We start from the raw sequence: 15386 nt of genomic DNA, 5'->3' as shown, positions 1-15386 counted from the left end.
TCATCCTAGAATCTCCCATCATTGGAAACATCCTCTCCACATTCACTCTATTGAGGCCTTTCAACATACGATAGCTTTTAATAAGAACATAAGGCTCCTCATATGATAAGCCTTTCAATCCCGAAATCATTTCCTCCTTTGAAGCCTCTCCAATGTCAGCACATACAAGAGAAAATCTTCAGATGCTGGAAATCTGAGCAACTCACACAAAATGTTAGAGGAACACAGCAGGCCAAGCAGCGTCTATGAAAAAGAGTACAGTTGATGTTTTGGGCCAAAACCCTTTGGCAGGACTCAATGTCAGCACATCCTTTCTTAGATAAGGGGCCCAAAACTGCTCTCAATGCTCCGTGTGACCTCACCAGTGCCTTTTTAGCACATCAACATGATAATCTTACTTTTGCATTCTAGTCTTCTCAATATGAATGGAAAGATTACATTTACTTTCCACACCACTGACTCAACCTGCAAATTAACCTTTAAGCACGAGGACTCCCTTTGCTTGTCAGATTTTTGAATTTTCTCTCCATTGAGAAAATAGTCCATGCTTTTGTTTCTTCTACCAAAGTGCATGACCATACACTTCCGAACACTATATTCCATCTGCCAATTTTTTTTTGCCCATTCTCCTAACCTTAATCCTTCAGCAGTCTCTCTGCTTCCTCAATACTACCCACTCCTCCACCTATCTTTGTATCGTCCACAAACTTTGCCAGTCATCAATTCCATCATCCCAATCATTGCCATGCAACATGAAAAGAAGCAGCCCCAATATTGACCCCTGTGGAACACTATTAGTTACCAGCAGCCAACCAGAAAAGGCCCCCTTTATGCCCACTCGTTGCCTCTTGCCAATCAGCCAATGCTCTGTCCATGCTGGTACCCTTCCCATAATACCATGTGTTCTTAAACTATTAAGCAGCTTCATGTATTGCACTTTGTCAAAGGCCTTCTGAAACTCCAAGTATATAACAACAACGGATTTCCCCTATGTCTATCCTGCTTGTTATTTCTTCAAAGAGTTCCAATGGATTTGTCAGGAAACTCAAGGAAACTATGCTGTCTTCGGCTGATTTTATCGAATTTCCAGGTATCCTGAAACCACATTCTTAGTAATTGACTCCAACATCTTCCCAACCACTGAGGTCAGACTAAATGGTCTATAATTTCATTTTTTCTGTCTCTCCCTTGAAGAGTGGAGCGGCATTGCAATTTTCCAGGAACCATGCCAGAATCTACTAATTCTTGAAAGATCATTACTAATGCCTCCACAGTCTCTTCAGCCACCTCTTTCAGAACCCCAGGGTGTAAACAGTTTAGTCCAGCTGACTTACCTACCTTCAGACCTTCTGGCTTCCCAAGCACCCTTACTCTAGTAATAGCAATTTAACTCACTTCTGCCCCCAACACAGGAAATTCCAGCATATTGCTAGTGTCTTCCACAGTACAGATGGAGGCAAGATACTTATTTAGTTCATCTACCATTTCCCCTATTACTGCCTCTCCAGCATCATTCTTCAGTGGTCCATTATCTACTCCTACCTCTCTTTTATTCTTTATATATCTGAAGAAACTTTTAGTGTCCTCTTTAATATTATTGGCTAGCTTACCTTTGTATTCAATCTTTTTCCTCTTTATGACTTTTTTAGTTGCCTTCTGATGGTTTTTAAAAGCTTCCCAATCCTTAACTTCCTACTAATTTTTCCTCCCTTTGGCTTTTATGTTGGGTTGGACTTCCTTTGTCAGCAATGGTTGAGTCATCCTGCCTTTAGAATATTACTTCTTCTTTGGGATGTATCTATCCTGCACTTGAATTGATCCAAAAATTCTGGCCATTGCTGCTCTGCCATTATCCTTGCAAGTGTCCCCTTCCAATCAACTTTGGCCAGCTCCTCTCTCATGCCTCTGGAATTCCCTTTACTCTGCTGTAATACTGATACATCTGACTTTAGCTTCTCCCTCTCAAATTGCAGGGTGTCAATATCTCTGAGGGCCCAACCTGGACCCAACATATTGATTCAGCTATAAAGAGGGCAAGGCAATGGCTATATCTCATTAGGAGTTTGAGGAGATTTGGTATATCACCAAAAACGCTCCCAAATTTCTACAGATGTGCAATGGAGAGCATTCTAACTGGCTGCATCACTGCCTGGTATGGGGGGCGGGGGACAGTGGAGGCAACCGCACAGGATTGAAGTAAGCTGCAGCTCCTCTATGAGCAAATTTTTAGGTATATTAAACATTCTCAGATTAAATTTGTCAAAGTATATAGAGATTGGAGTGCAAAGGGACAATTGGGAAATCAACAAGGTTTGGTGTCGGGCTTGAGAGATGTTCCCACCCAGTTTATGGGCCATGCCACAATCTTCAGCCATCGGATTTTAGACCGACATTACTTGGGTCATTCGAGCTAGATTTTCTCTATCTGCCCCTCTGCTATAATTATTTGTAGTTCAGCGTGGATACCTTCCTTGTTAATCAGATATGCTTTCCACAAGTATGGCAATATAAAAGGCTGTCTTGCAGGTTAAGGAAAACGTGGTGTTGTGGTTTGGGTCTCGGCAATGACAGGCCCAAAGAACTCACGATACAAGTGACCCAAATCGTAATGAGATACACTCCGAGACCTGGAACTCAACACCTCCCTTTGCAACTGATCGTTGACTCCCTGACAAACAAGCACCTCATTCACCAACATTACCCACTTTCTTCCACCCAGACAGGGACCAAAATATTTCCCAACTCTATTCCTGGTAAACTATCTCCATAATAGCTTTTACCCACATTTTCTGATCAAGTTCATTATCTTAAAAAGTGTTTCCCCACAAACACTATCCAACCCATTTCTAGATTCAGCAGTATGTGCATTTGATTGTGATTGACTTTTGATTAGAAATGGAACTTCCAATATTGAGTAAAGCATGTTATTATCACCAGCCTTCCAACTGCAGAATTCCTCGTGTTTACGTTCCTGAATTTAACCTTCTTTTATAGTTTAATAATACTTATTAGTGAGTTTGGGATTTCACTTTAGCTTCTGTCTTTCTACAAACATAGGAAGTATTAAGTATATTAATTCTAGAAGTTCGAGAAGTGAGCAGCTAAATGCAAAGGAGATTTCACGTTATTTATGCGCATCTTCAATTTTAATATTCACATTTTCTCTTCCCGTAGATTAAAAACGCTATCTACCTGCAGTTGCGGACTCGGACCGCGAGATGCCTCTGCAGGGCTGCTTTTTTAAAGCTCCTTGTTGAACTATTGGTGTAATGCAAGATAATAGATATCTAATATTTCAATCTTTTATTTATCGAACGTTATCTTTATTTATCCCAGTCGACGTTTCCCGTCTACGACAGTTCTCTAGTTCATCTTTCCCCTATTTCAGCACTAAAGATAACCTCTCTCAACTTCACTTACCCCATCATTGAAATGTTGCCACGACCAATGGAATTACTTTCAAGGACTCTTCATCTCATGTTGTCTATATATATTGTTTATTTATTTATTCATTGTTATTTCTTCATTTTGTATTTGCACAATTTGTTGTCTTCTACACTCTGGTTGAACACCCTAATTCAGCAGTCCTTCATTGATTCTGTTATGGTTATTATTCTATAGGTTTGTTGAGTATGCCCACAAGAAAATTAATCTCAGGTTTGTGTATGGTGACATGCGTGTACTTCAATAATAAATTTATTTTGAACTTTGAACATTGTCTGTCCTCTTGCAGAATCTCTCAGATCTTTGAGATCCTGTACTTTTAAGTCATATTATCTGCTCTGATAAGTCAACTAGTGTCTTTCTAGTTGAATATTCTGCAGCTTTGAGCATTGCATTCATTAAAACATGCATATGGTTGCTTACTATTAAAATTACAAAATCAATTCTTTTATTTTCAAATTGAGTGGTAAAATTAGTTTTATTTCATGGAATGAAGGGAAGAACATAAAATAGATGGTTGGAAAATTGACATGTAAACCTAATTTAAAATAGTTTTCCCAACACAAAGGTTTTGCATGTACTTGTAGTTATTTTCCTAAATAGAGTATGTCAGGTCACCTTGCATATATTTTTATATATTTTTTACAGGGGGGGTCCACAGATACCTTGCTTAATGGTATGAGTCCATCAACAGCAGTAAATGTGGCAGAGATATTGCAAACAATATCCTAATCCATATTGATGATTTGGTGGGTCTTATCAGCAAGAATGATGAGTCAGCATACAGAGAGGAAATGCAGCGGCTAATGGACTGGTGCAGAGCCAACAACCTGTCTCTGAATGTGAACAAAACAAAAGAGATGGTTGTTGACTTCAGGAGGACACGGAGTGACCACTCTCCACTGAACATCAACGACTCCTCCGTACAGATCGTTAAGAGTACCAAATTTCTTGGTGTTCACTTGGCGGAGAATCTCACCTGGTCCCTCAACACCAGCTCCATAGTAAAGAAAGCCCAGCAGAGTCTCTACTTTCTACGAAGGCTGAGAAAAGTCCATCTCCCACCCCTCATCCTCACCACATTCTACAGAGGTTGTATTGAGAGCATCCTGAGCAGCTGCACCACTACCTGGTTCGGAAATTTCATCATCTCGGATCGCAGGACCCTCCAGCGGATAGTGAGGTCAGCTGAGGTCATCGGGGTCTCTCTTCCTGCCGTTACAGATATTTACACCACATGCTGCATCCATAAAGCAAACAGCATTATGAAGGACCCTACGCACCCCTCATACAAACTCTTCTCCCTCCTGCCATCTGGCAAAAGGCACCGAAGTATTCAGGCTCTCACAACCAGACTATGTAACAGTTTCTTCCCCCAAGTCATCAGACTCCTCAATACCCAGAGCCTGGACTGACTGTCCTACTGTGCTTATTGTCTTGTTTATTATTTATTGTAATGCCTGCAGTGTTTGTGCACTTTATGCAGTCCTGGGTAGGTCTGTAGTCTAGTGTAGTTTTGTGTTGTTTTACGTAGTTCAGTGTAGTTTTTGTATTGTTCATGTAGCACCATGGTCCTGAAAAACGTTGTCTTGTTTTTACTGTGTACTGTATCAGCAGTTATGGTAGAAATGACAATAAAAAGTGATTTGACTTGACTTGATGATGCAGATTACAAAATTTAAAACAGAACACCATGAGAGAGGGTCTCAACGAGATCAGGGTACCATGAGAGATTTCCTCTGAATAATGGCAATTTTGTTTTCTAAAGTTACTTCTTAGGAATGACATAGCCTTGTCATGTGCTCACTGGAGCTTAGTGTTAGCAGTCTTGCCTTGATATCAGAATGATGCATGCCCAAACCCCTCCTGAGAATATGAGTTTAGATTCTGAGCTAATACAGTATTGAGGATTGTTTCTTCCCCTTCGAAGGTAGTGATATTATCATGACATAACCATGTACAGCCCATCCTCTCAGGTAAACTGAAAGGACCCGTGCAATTTATAAGCAGGACAGTTCTCCGAATTCCAGGGCAGTATATAATATAGAAAATTGCACGATTATCCAGTTCAGTAAAAAAAAAGACGGCAGTGTAATTTTGGGGCGGCATGGTAGTATAGTGGCTAGCGCAACGCTTTACAGTACCAATAACCTGGGTTCAATTCCCGCCGCTGTCTGTAAGGAGTTCGTACGTTCTCCCCGTGACCGCACAGGCTTCCTCCCACAGTCCAAAGCAGACCGGTTGGTCGGTTAATTGTAAACTGACCCATGATTAGGTTAGGGTTAAATCAGAGGTTACAGAGTGGTGTGGCATGAAAGGCCATAAGGAACTATTCCGCGCTCATTCTCGATAAATAAATAATAAAGTCATTTTCAACGATGAGAGACTTAGGCATGTCGATGTTCAAAGGATCCAAGTGCCCTTGTCCACAAGTAACTGCCAGCTAATGTGCAAGAGCCTCAGGCAATTAGAAAGGGAAATTGTATATGGGTCTTCTCTGCAAGAGAATTTGAGTACAAGAATAAAGATGTTTTACCACAATTATACAGGACCTTGTTGAAACCACACCTGTGGTTTTGCACACAATTTTGGTTTCGACCTAAAGAAGAACTTACTTGCTATCAATGGAATATACTGTAGATTCTCTGGGAAGGCAGGTCAGCCAAATGAGGAGATTGACAGGGGTAAATAATCCTGAATTTCCGTATACTTCTCTGAAAGAGTGTTTTTGCTAGAGGAAGATTTAAAGCAGATAATGTTAACCCCCATCACCAAGTCGTTTTTACTTGCTTACTGTATGACTCAGGAGGTTACTCATCCCATTGTGACCATACAAAATCTCAGCAGTGCTCCTATCAATTCTATCCCTGTACCTCTGCAGCGTTTTTCCTTAGGGGCCTAAAAGCGAAACTTTGATTATTTTGCCCTTTCACAGTAACCAATTGATTTATCTGCACTAGGGAGGAAACCTGATCCTCGAGGGGAAGGTACGTGGTCACAGGGAGAATGTGCAGACCTAGCCTATATTGCTGGAGATGGGAGCAGCACCGAGTAATGACCCCCTCTGTCACTCTTATTTACATCATAAATGTCCTTTTGTAGATTTCCTTTTCTTTCAGTTTTGCGATGTTATTTATCCACAATCTCTTCTAATACAAGCCATTGAACAGTTGGGTCATCAATTATATACTTCCGACCCAACGAGCTTTTAAGCCTAGTTTAGGACAGTTTATAATGATTAATTAACCTACCGGGAAGGTTATTAGACTGTAGGAGGACACCCTGGCGTTCTTGGGGTGGACGAACAAAGGAGACTTTTAGGGGACACCAGAACTGAACTCCGAACTCCGTTGCCCCGAGTTGTAATGATGTCGTGCTAACCGCTACCCCAAATGAAGAGGCCCAGCAATGATTAAATGTGGGGTGTAAACTTCCGGGATGAATTGAATACGCGTTTGAAAATAGATAGAGGACCATAAAAGCTACGAAGTTTCACTTTGTGGCAACGATCTTTGAGCTGAAATATTTTTTTCCGGCTCCACAGATGCCCGTTGACCTGCAAGGTTTTTCCATTACAATTTTACATTTCCAACATTCGTTTTGTTTTTGTTTTCAATCCACAATTTCTGTGATTGCTGAGCTCGCATTCCCAACGCAGTTCTCTCCTGGTGCCCAACAACTACAACAACAGAATGATGAAAAGTTCTCCACCAAGTTTCGCAGCTCCGCTGTTACACTCGCACCTGCCCATAACCGTCAGCTGACTGCGAGTCACCGTGCTCATGGGAGTTGTAGTCCGTCAGTGGGCAAATTGGATGTGAGCTCCTCGGAATCCTGACACAATAAACTACATTGCCCAAGGTGCAGCGCGGTGACGCCGTCCCCCCCCCTTTTTGCTGGAGACAGCAGAGGGAGGAGCTTAGATCGGAAAGTTGTCCGTGGGTGTCGCTCGCGGTTTACTCCGGGAAGGGAGCACGACATGGCGGCCTCGGCGTACGGAAGCGGAGGGGCGGCTGCGGGAGGCGGTGGCGCCTCAAGCTTCCCTGCAGCCGGGGCGGGGGCGGTGGCGGTGGCGGTGGCCCAGGGGCCGCAGGTAGTGGTGTGGGAGTGGGAGGACGAGGCGGGCCACTGGAGGCCCTACAGCAGCCGAGTGAGCGAGCACGTCGAGCGCAGCCTGCAGCAGCTACACGGAGCGGCGGCGGCGGCCACCGGCAAAGGAACCCAGAGCATCGCGCTGGGTCAGGCCGACCCCTGGCTAGCCCCCTATATAATCGATATCCCTACACTCCACCAGTTCCGCCAGGACACCGGTACGGCCACTCAGCCACCTACTGCTACCGTCGATTCGTATTTACCATTTAATGCTGTTCTGCATGTCCGGCTCTCTATTGCTGTTGTCTAGTTATTGCTCAATATTCATAACTTCACGTCAGAATAGCCTTTTGTTTACTTAAAATATAGTATTTAGTTACAATGTGCTGTTTTTAGTGTACCTGAGGTAACTGCACTTAAGTCTTGTCTTCAACTTTATAAATCACGTATCTGTAGATATTTTCTCATATCTCCTTTGCGGTAATCCACTATTTTTTTAAACCTTGATATTTAGAAGCCTTATAAGAGATTAACGACATCTCTAAACAGATGTGTTCCAGTTACTTCGTTGTTTCTGTTTTTAATTGTTTCCAGCGGGCTACATATTTCTTAGTATATTTATGACGTCTAGTTTTTGAGGTAGAGAATCTTTTCATTGGAAGTACTTATACTTGTTTCCAAAATAAATGTAATTTTTACAGTCTTAAAGTTAGGAATTACATAAGTAAAGAAATTAACAAATGCATATCTCCTTAGGAGGTTCAGACTTGATAATTGCAGTTGATGTTTTTGGATTTTGTGTAAGGAAAAAAAGTAGTAAACAGCAGGAGCAAGGCAGTCAGCTCCTTAAGCTGCTTTACCATTCATTAAGGTGGCTAACCAGCTACTTTCATTGTGGTCTCTCCATAGCTTCATGCCTTTGAAGTCTGTCTCTGTTCATTTCTTTAAATATATTTGGACTTTGTCAATGCTCTCAGTAGTAGAGAAGATATAACTCTTGAGAGAAGAATTGCTACTGGTCTCTGTTTGAAATAGTTCACTCCTTATTCTGTAGCAATGCCCTCTATTTTAAATATTCCCATAGGAGACATTCTCTCAGCGAAGACCTATCAAGCCACCTCAGAAACTTGAATTTTAATAAGATCAATTTAATAAGATTCTGTTACTCCTAAGTGTAAATTATATCTTTCTGCGTATTATTCCTTTCATCCCAGGAATCGTGGGTGACCTCTGCACTGCCTTCAATTAAATGATATAATTGCTTAAAAAGGAAACTGAACTGTATTCAATACTCCATGGTTTCACCAGTAAAGATGTACCATAGAGATATTTTGATACAACTATGCGGTTGTAGCAAAGCATCTTTATTTTGTACCACTGGCAATAATTGGCAGCACTTCACTAGTTTTTCGAATTACAGCACTTGACTACACTGTTTTTAGCACAATGACTCCAACATCCCTTTGTGTTGTTGGTATCTTCCCTTTTAAATAATAGTTACTTTTTCATTCAGAGTGCATATCTTCACATTTTCCAACATTCTACTTTTTGGTCATGCGTTTAATTCCTTTAGACCTGTCTGACAATTTACTAGGTCATCTATCTTTGTATCATCAGTAAATGACTGCAGCCATCTACACTAATGATTCGGTCCTGTCACCCGTTATTAATATGGACTCTTAATAACTGAGGCCCTGACGCTGATCCTTGATTGCTGGTATGAAAATGACCCACCCTTACCCCTCTCCCAAGCCATAGTGTCTGCAGCAACTGGGCACATTACCGACTCTTTAGAAATCTAAATATATTCCATCTGCCAGTTCCCTTTTATCTGTCCTTTTTGTTACAGCCTCAGAACGCTAGCAGATTGGTCAAACATTTCCCCTTTATAAAACTATATAAATTCTGCTCAATTATCTTGTGATTATTTTTCTAAATTATTCTGCTATTACCTCAGGGCATTATTGCAATGATCAATCTATATGGTTATATGGCTTTTTATCTTTGGCCCTGAATAGTGGTGGTAATTTTACAACCCTCTGACCTTGCCAGAATTGAGATAATTTAGTAGTTTTATCATCCCATGTGTTCTACAGTTAATGAAGTGTTTTTGAAGTATTGTTGTTGAAGTAGGAAGTAAGGCAGTTTGTGTATGCTCTAAGTGCAATGCTATTTCTGTGGTGTTAATCAGTTTAAATATTAGTTGGCATGCTGGAGTTAATTCCTCTGTTATTTGAATTAGGATCTTGAGGACTTCATATTTTCCCAACTTTAACAACTTCAGTGGAGAATGTTCACAGAGAGCACCAATATATCAGCATAGTTTTTTTGTACTCAAGTCTTTGCAATCAAGATTTTACACATTACCTTCTCCCCCAATAGCGCTGTCCAATTGTCTTGAAAAATCTTGTCTAGTATGATGTTGGATATTGGTAGCATGGGTCAAGGTGTTTGATGTTGCAGCGTTTGCTGAGTTTGGCAATTGCTACGCACTAAGGATGTCACCGCGACTGGCAATAAAACGTCAGCAAGCTAATTGCTAAGCTCGGCGAACACCGCAATGTCAAAGTAAACAATTGATGGTGTGCTCTGCTTAAAATCGGACATCAAAAGCTACTCCCAGTAACAAACAGGCACAGTGGTTCCAGATTAATGGTGTTTTGACACTTAGATTAGCTCTTTTTTTTTAAACACCTTCAAAAGTGTCACCAATGGGATCACCTGAAGTCAAATTAATCAATTTGTCCACATGGCCCAGAGGCTGCACCTACCTGTGATCTCTTGTCTGTCGGGCTCATTGCAACTGCTTTCTAAATATGAGTAAATAAAGCTCAGATCTAGAGATGAGATAAGTGACTGTCCTTAACATGAAGGAGTTTTTGACTGAGAAATCTGAGTAAAATTGAAAGGCATAGAGGAAACAATTCTGTACAGGCTTGTGTTAAACCTAAAACTGTTGGCTTCATCATGCACATTCCTCAACACAGGACATCATGGGGAGTTTATCAGAGAAATTTTCTTCTCCTCACCTTCAGCTACGTTGTAAAGTTTTAGTCTCTATGATGCATTCGGAAGCAGTGTACAATACTTCTACTTGATGCAGAAATTGGTGAATGACTGCTATGCCAGAGACTGACTGTTTTCCACAAAGAGCAATCCAACCACCTCTGTTCAGTTTGGAAGAAAGATCATCCTGATTTGATAACTGTCTAGTTTTACAGATACTGCCAGACTTGTTGAGACTTTTAAGAATTTTATTTCAGATTGCTGCTATGGCTGAGTTGTTGGTTCTATAGAGAATGCTGAAAATAGTTCCTGTAAGAATATAAAGTAAAGTTGATTAGCTGTAAGACCAGTGAACTCTTACAAAGAGCTTGGTGGTAGCACAGAGGTCAAGTTACGAGAGGATTGAATAATGAGTTCATCTCCCACAGTGGGATTTGAATTTAGAAATGGTGTTTATAATTCCCAATTATTAATACCAATGACTGTGGAAGCTTTGTGACAGGTTATCAAATCTATCGATAGTATCCTTTGGCTTTAACAGATACATACAAACTCCATTTCCAGAAATTAAGTTGGTCAGTAAAACTATTGAAAATCTTTTCTTTGTACTTTTGTCAGTTAAATAAAGGTTCACGTGAATTAACATATCACTGATTTTTGTTTTTATTGCATTTTGGAAAATATCCCAACTTTTCTGGAAATGGAGTTTGTACTTACAGATACTGATTGCAGTGTTTCAACAGTAAACCTGACTGCCTTCCTCGGGCTCAAGTTAGTCAAATGACAAGGTGCCTTTAGGGGGAACTTGTCACTTGACTAACTTGTGCCTGAGGAAGATGGTTGGTTTACCGTTGCAACGTTGCAGTCAGTATCTGTAAATATGTGACTTAAGGCAGAAGGATACTATGGATAGATATTAGTACTGGTCGTATTATTGATGACCACAGAGCATCTGGATGGTCTTTAAATGGTGAAGCAGACTTGATGGGCCAAATGGCCTAATTCTGCTCCTATATCTTATGGTCTTATGGTTGAAAAATTACCCACGTGGTCCTCTAGTATCTGTCCTGTCTTGCCTCTGATAGTTTTCATACATAACATTGTTGTCGACTCTTAACACACTTGCAAATGTCCTAGTGGGGCATTCAGGTCTTCTATAACTGCCACATTAAAGTAATTACCACAGAACAAAGCTGGACGGACCACCATCATTGACTTGGGTACCTTTCCTCCCAGCCCAGCTCTGGTTCTTCCTTGTGAACATCTGGCAAACAGAGGTCTAAATTCAAAGAGCTTTCCCACAGGTTTGTCATTCAGTGTCCTGACATGGCCATACCCACATAACTTGCAGTCATTGCGCTGGACTCTTCCATTGCAATCCTTGGGTACACCCTGTCCTGCAGGGCACAGTGTTTGCAGACATTAGGCAGTCATCCAGGGAGTCTTCAAAGTTTACTCCAGGCTCTGTGAAATCTCAAGGTCAAACATGAGCGAGGAATCTTTCCCTGGTTACCACTAGCCTATCTTATTTCCACTACGTTTGAAAATAAGAGAACGTGTGTTTTCCGAGTGTTGGGGAGGGGGGCTTCATTGTATTTGATTTAAAAACATAAGAAGTGAGAACAGGATTGGTCATTTGGTCTCTTGAATCTGCCCTGCCATTCAGCAAATTCATGGGCGATGATCAGTATTTTCCTACATCATTCTTTGATTTTCTAGTATCCAAACTTGTTGATCTTGAGTTTTTCATCAATGACAGCCTCCACAGCCCTCTGAATAGAGAATTGCAATAAATCACACTGCGTGGAGAAATTTCTCCTAATTCGAGGCTTGATTAAGCTCCTCTGGAGTTTTGAAGTTGACATCCAAGAGTGGCTTGGTGACACTATCACTGGCCCAGATCTGAAGTCCCCATCTGTCAGATTGGGTCTCAGCCGGGTCATGAGTAATTGCCCTTGAGCGATGAGCTGATTTGACATTATCCCCGCCACTCTGTCGGTCACAGGTATATCTTTACTGTTGACGAAACCACCTTATTATAATGGAGAGATAATAGCCAGAAGTGCTAGGTGAGTGATCTATCTCTGCTTCCTCCTGAGATCTCCACCATCAGTGAAACATTCTGAAAATTTCCTTCAGTTTCTTCATTGGTCTGCAACCTTGGTTCTATACCATAGAATTTGCTTCCAGACCTTTCTCCTTCCCCATCTTTAAATCATTCTCAAATATCACTCCAACCAAGTCTCACATTTTGCCTCACTTTGATTTGGCACCTATTTCTTTATATGTAAAATGTTTTGGCTTGTATTTATGTTGCACCTTTTCGCCTCTTGCAGCAAACATCCGTGCATTTGAACGCTCAGGTTTTTTTTTAAGTCTGTCACTTAAATGTGCTTCCTGGAGCATAGTATTTCTCTGCATTAAATTTCAAACAATATGCTGGAAATCTGAAATGCGAGCAACAAAGAATCTCAGGAACAGCAGATGGTGTTAGCAAAGTGATAATAAACTCAGTGTGACAGACATAGCCCCTTCAGGATACTTGAAGTTTGAAATACTTGGGCTGAAACAGTATTGTAAGGCAACTGAGGGGCTGTTGTTGCTGGCAGCTGCATGTCTTCATGAGTTTGGCCAAATACAGCATTGACAAAATAATTGGTACCATTGTTCACATGCCTCTGTATGCAAGTCTAAAATGGTTGGGTAAACTATCGTCACACATATGTGCTAATAATTCAGTACAGCTGTACAACAATTCAGACGCTGAATTAAGTTAAATTTGATGTGGTGCTGCAGTTACATATATTGGACATGAAATTACAAATATCTCATGAAATCAATGTATACTGAAAAAAGTGTATAACACTAATATAAGTTGGCAGCAGTAAGAACTTCGTAGATTTATGCCTGGCATCAGGATGCAGACATTAAATGGAAGCTGTCACACTTCAATGTAGAACCAAGCAACTGTGTATCAGAGGTGTTACTGTACATGGGAGACACAAAACCAAGATGGTCATTAAATCTTTGGCAGAGAATGGTGCCCTGTATCCTTCCCTCACAAACCATCAAAAATGTTATTGCTGTGTAGTCATTGCATTTTTGTTGTGGTTTCTATTGTGTGCAAACCAGTCACCAAATACACTTCAAGCAGCCATCTACTCTAGTATTTCAAAGCAAGTTATGTGCAGTGTGGTTTGGGTTGTGACTGAGAGGTGATTTTGTGCTACATAAATGCAAGTTGTCAAAATTTGCAAGGAGTTGGTTAGTCTTCTGATCTATAATTAGCCAAGTCAGATTTAAATTTGAGGCTAAAAGGTTCAAACCTGGAACTAATGCAAAAGTTGGGGGGGGGAAGGGGATTAGAGGAAGAATGGGAGACAGTAATTACAATGGGGGAAAGGGAAAGCTGAGCAGAGAAAGGATAGCACAGATTAGTATCTATACTGTAGTGAATTTTTTGAGGTGCTGACAATTGTGCAGGGAAGAAAAGGTCATTGAAGTACATGGGTGCTGGGGATGAGAAAAGCATCTGGAGAAGCATGTCTTCAACCAGTTCATGGCTCCTAGTTCAACGTGATTCGTAATGTTGCACTTCAGAATGTTGTGCTGACAACTTGTTGTCAATGTGGAATATTGTATTGGAATATTGCCCTTTTCTTTGTACGTGAGAAGCAGGTCAACATAACAAAGATCAAAGATAAGGATTATTGAAACTAATTTTACATGCAGGCATAGCAAAATATAATTTTGAAGGTTGACAGACAATTACTTTGTTCTTGTATACTGCACAAATTTGTATGTAATCCCATTTTGATTTTAGCAATATAGTGTTAATGTACCTGGGACAGTTTGGAACTGAGGAAAAAAAACGGATAGGCCTATTTCCAGAAAGCAGCAAAAGATGAAATGCTAGTTAAAGCCACACTTTGGTTTAGAGAGATTATTGCTAGAATTCACCTGTAGGCACGTTTATATAGTTAAATATAGGTCGCAGACTTTGGTAATGCTGTAAAAGTCAATATTAGGCTAAAAAAGGTAATGTGCTATGAAATTTGAAACAAATGTTTTTCGTTTACTGGGCACTGATGAATGAAACTACAGCCACTATGAACTCAATGGTATAAGATGGTTCCGGTCATAGTATTTTTTTAAGCAGGTGAGGTTATGAGTTGTCTCACATTTTTGTTTTGAAGTACTTGGGATTTCAAACTCATATTGTGCGCAGAAAGTATTATTAAAGTAGGCATCCAGGGCAACAAGTTTGATCATAGCTTTGGTTGATCTCTGAAAAATCTTCACATCAGAAATCAAGAAATTTTGAATATGTATCTAAGTGCTTATTACTTGATCCGAGAGCAATAAGATGATTCAGTCTCCACAGCCTGTCCTGCCTCTTGGTAATATTGACTCAAGTGGAGAGTAGCATCCACAAAGTTGCCAGTCTGTGTAGCATGAGGCCAAGTGAGAGCAAGATTGGCTTGAGTATCAATTGTTTTTCTCTTTCCCAAGTCCCAGTTCCCAGTTCTGAGGAAAAGCAACTTGATTTATTTCTGCTGTTTCATTCATGTTGAGGGAGCTTGTAGTACTGTATAGCTGCAGCTAACATATGGACTTTTGTAGGTCTGTGCAGTGTTTTTGTTTGAAGGCAAAGAATGTTCAATTGTGGATCACAGGAACATTAAGAGTTTCCAAACAAAATTAGTTCTTTTTTGGATTAATTTTGTAGTGCGGAAATGCCAGTAGTAAGCGATTGTGTGCAGTTTTGGTCCCCTAATCCGAGGAAAGACATTCTTGCCATAGAGGGAGTACAAAGAAGGTTCACCAGATTGATTTGTGGGATG

The 15386-nt window shown here is 40.6% G+C and overlaps 1 protein-coding gene across 2 annotated transcripts in view; it reads left to right on the top strand.

Moving 5' to 3' along the window:
• The first annotated feature begins 7379 nt into the window (after positions 1-7379).
• The window catches only part of dtx2 (deltex 2, E3 ubiquitin ligase), a 66999-nt gene continuing 58992 nt past the window's right edge, over positions 7380-15386 (top strand). Inside the window, exon 1 of one of the 2 annotated variants that reach the window (XM_063031377.1) lies at positions 7380-7754. In XM_063031377.1, the coding sequence (XP_062887447.1) occupies positions 7424-7754 (331 nt within the window). In that variant the 5' untranslated portion in view covers positions 7380-7423. The remainder of the gene's footprint in view (positions 7755-15386) is intronic. The other variant, XM_063031378.1, reaches the window with a different exon arrangement.

This window comes from Mobula hypostoma, chromosome 23 (genome assembly GCF_963921235.1).
Source record: "Mobula hypostoma chromosome 23, sMobHyp1.1, whole genome shotgun sequence".
Lineage (NCBI taxonomy): Eukaryota > Metazoa > Chordata > Chondrichthyes > Myliobatiformes > Myliobatidae > Mobula > Mobula hypostoma.
Note: the sequence above shows the minus strand (reverse complement) of the source record. Positions and strands in the feature narration are given on the sequence as shown.